This window comes from Ochlerotatus camptorhynchus, unplaced genomic scaffold, assembly GCF_037179485.1.
Source record: "Ochlerotatus camptorhynchus isolate MF236.1 unplaced genomic scaffold, CSIRO-AGI_Acam_v1.1 ptg000140l, whole genome shotgun sequence".
NCBI lineage: Eukaryota > Metazoa > Arthropoda > Insecta > Diptera > Culicidae > Ochlerotatus > Ochlerotatus camptorhynchus.
Window position 1 is genome coordinate 1,148,212 of NW_027040630.1, and position 3,570 is coordinate 1,151,781.

The following is a 3,570-nucleotide window of genomic DNA, read 5'->3' on the forward strand; positions in this document are numbered from 1 at the left end:
TGAAGTTTCCAAAATATTTCAGTTTACTTAAGTTCATTGGAGTTCTCTGGACTTTCCTCAGATTCCCGGGTTCTCGTATTTCAACAAAAGTTAATGAAACTGTCTTTAATTTATCGGAACCTACCAAAAAGTTCGAACTATTCTGAAGTTTCAGAACTTCTGAAAACTTCCAGGTTTGTTTGGGTTGTTTACGGAAAAGATCGGCAAATACCAGTGTCGTGGAATCTTCCGGTTGATTTCTTTGTCAGTAATCTAAGAGCTGATGTACTCCTTCTCCACATACTCTGATATCTTTGCATGCAGGATCTTTGACATTTACAGGTCCTTCTCTATCCGTTTCTTCAGGCACTGCAATCGCCGCAGCGCCATTGATCGACTGTAGGGCAAGCGGACATCATCGTACCGCTACAACAATCCGGACTCGTATCGATTATCTATACGCCGGGTCAGCGACTGAAGCAATGAAAATTCTCGTTCATCTTCAATGGCTAAAGGCGCCTTCTCCGATTTAGCCACCCCGAGATTGTCTAGTGAGAAGTAGTCCTTCATAGCCTGGTGCAAATCCTCGTCTGTATTCACACTACAGGGGCAAACGTGGAAGGCGTGATCATAGACAAACAAACATAGCTCTAGAAGAAAATTCTTCAAAAAATATCGTCAGGCGTATTATGCACGTTCACAAGCACCCTTTATCATGCACATTGCATTATTTTGCAACCGGAGCATCCCTCGTTCATGCAATTTTTTCACTAGGTGCTGTGTTGAATAAACACAAAACAGATGGAAACCAGTGATTTCGAGAGAGAGAAGGATTAGTATTTTCCATTTAATTCCACTACTTTATTTGCTTATCCTTGACAGATACGCGTATTTCGTCTACAATGTGCAGACTTCTTCAGTGTCTTGTACTAATACAGTCGAGTATTAGTACAAGACACTGAAGAAGTCTGCACATTGTAGACGAAATACGCGTATCTGTCAAGGATAAGCAAATAAAGTAGTGGAATTAAATGGAAAATACTAATCCTTCTCTCTCTCATTATACAGGTATTCCACTAAGACGCCCACATTCATCAGGATTCAGTGATGTCGGTTCTACGAAATAATCCCTAGATCTATAGAATTGATTGAATTTTGCAGAAATACGGATCCTTAAGAGAAATTCACAGAAGCTCAGTCTTTTTTAGGGATTTGTTTTGATTGTTTAGTGTGATTTTTCTTTTGCTAAAAACAAGTTTTTAAACGTGGTAATGCATCACTAATGAGTGCCTGCCACCGTTCATCACTTTAATGTTTACATACCAAACAATATGTATCAATCAATGTTATTCATGATGTATTGAACACCAGTTATTAAAAGTGGATACAATATTACACGCATTAAAGTGATTTGTTTACAAACTCTGTATAAATCGTACAGCGTAATATCAACAATCAATTCGAAACTAACGATTTTAAATTGGTCCCAAGCAAATCGACTAACGTACTCCATTTTAGTCGAAATTCCAGTACTACACTGTGTTTGTTTTGATTCGTTATGAAAATTTGACAGATAAAATGAGGAGTTCGTGGATTTTCCTATGTTTCGAGGGGTGCATCGATTAGCTTGGGACCGAAGATAGTACCAGAGCTGAGCCAAAAAGTTGAGCTCGTTTCTTCGGGACCTTCTGGTCTTAGAGTTGCCTCAATGGTAATATTACACAACAAGCGGAATGACCAATCAATCATACACAGCAAAAAAAAATGTAATATCGATCAACGTAATTCAAGCTGATGTATGAAATAATGATGTAATAGCAAAAAGCAGATGCAATATTACATCAATGGATGTAATTTTGTTCGCAAAATCGATGTACATCGTACAATGTGATATTACTCAACCGATGGATTGACCTGGTTGCAGCAGTTTCGATGTAATATTCAACAACTTTTTTTGCTGTGTATTTAACAACATTTTTTTTCTGTATTCGTCAGATTAGCATAGAGGTAACTCTAAGACCAGAAGGTCCCGAAGAAACGTGCTCAACTTTTTGGCTCAGCTCTGGTACTCTCTTCGGTCCCAAGATAATCGATGGCACCTTTCACTGTAGGCTTGCGTCGTTCCCGAAACCCTTTTTTGCAACATCAGTGATGATGCTCTAAAAAGATGTTTAGTGTTTTGACAGCTAGGTGACGTACTTGCACCACCATGTTGCATTCAATTTTTATCCGCATACAAGTTCGTACACAAGGCTGAGAGAGTGCACATGATTTCTCTCACCGCTCTTCTGCTCTGAGAGAATGGAACAAATGATAATAATTATTATTCTGACAATTCCAATTTGTTTGCAAACAAACTCCTCCGATTGATCTGTACACAAATTTAGTTCCACAACCCAGGTTAGTATTTTCCCGCTAAGCCACAATGGGAACCGACGACGACAACTGGTCGATGCAGTGCTGCGAACTGGATGATCTGATTCCCTTGCCGGAAGATCTGGAAAGCGCCTATGTCGCACTGGAAAACGGATCCTACCCGCTGGAGCTGAATTGGAAGTGTCCCGGCCGGAGGCCTCCTTCGCCGGTGCAAAAAGATGAACCCAAGGTGACCGAAGCCGTGGAGAAGGAAACGTAAGTTCATCTCGGTCTTATTTCGTTGGCATCACATCCAATGTAAGGTTGGATTTAGTACATCCTCAGCATGTGTTTCATACAACAAATGTTATAACAGCTCTTGCAATGGACTGCAGCGTACAAGCAAGTTTGTCCAGAATACATATTTTTGTGTAAAACCTTCATAAGATGATTTTCTAGACGCAATGCATTTTGGGGAAGCAAGCTTGCTAAATTATTTTAAAAACCTTGCGGCTACCACATTGCAGAATCCGTTCGTGTCACGAAGCACTTGCTGCATACTTTTCAGGAAAATCAGTAATAGAATCATACATTTCCCGGTTTCAGACCAACCAAGAACAAGGAATTTGATTTCATGGACGATGTGCCACTACCTCAGATGCGTGTCCGCACCCAAAACAGTGGACCGAAGGGATCGGCCAAGAAGAAGACGACCAACTTTGCCGGGGTGCTGGATCAGATGAAGAAGCACGGACGGTTGACTGCGCTGAAGGAAGGTGCGGCTGCTGCGGCAGCCACAACAGGTTCGGGTGCTTCTTCTGGAGGGGGCGGCGCTGGTGGAAGTAGTAATTAGATTTAGACTGTGCGGTTTGTAGTTTACAATATAATTTTGATTAAATAAAATATGAGTTATACCTATTCAATAATATAATATAATATAAGTCTAATTACAAGTAATACGCACCACCACAATATCTCACACAAACTTTTCATTGTATCGAGAGGTAGCATTTTGCTAAGAAATTCATTGCATGCTTAAAGAATGGTAATTTGTACCCAAAAGAATAATTAAAAACAAAACGTATTATTAAGAACCACTTATGAATTTTAGCCAGAAGAAATCGATGTGAATTTCATTGATTTGCCTTATGAAAACTAGTGTTGGCAAAAACATAATAAAATGGAGCAGACTGGAACCGAACCATGGACGTTAAGATTACGGAGCCTGTGTGTTGA

At 40.0% G+C, this 3,570-nt stretch overlaps 1 protein-coding gene across 1 annotated transcript; it reads left to right on the forward strand.

Moving 5' to 3' along the window:
* Window positions 1-2,365: 2,365 nt before the first annotated feature.
* Window positions 2,366-3,203, forward strand: Pa1 (PTIP associated 1). The gene is made up of 2 exons (XM_065221189.1): window positions 2,366-2,610; window positions 2,941-3,203. Exons 1-2 carry the CDS (start codon window positions 2,405-2,407, stop codon window positions 3,185-3,187), a joined length of 453 nt encoding a protein of 150 aa, XP_065077261.1. The 5' UTR covers window positions 2,366-2,404; the 3' UTR covers window positions 3,188-3,203.
* The last annotated feature ends 367 nt before the right edge of the window (window positions 3,204-3,570 follow it).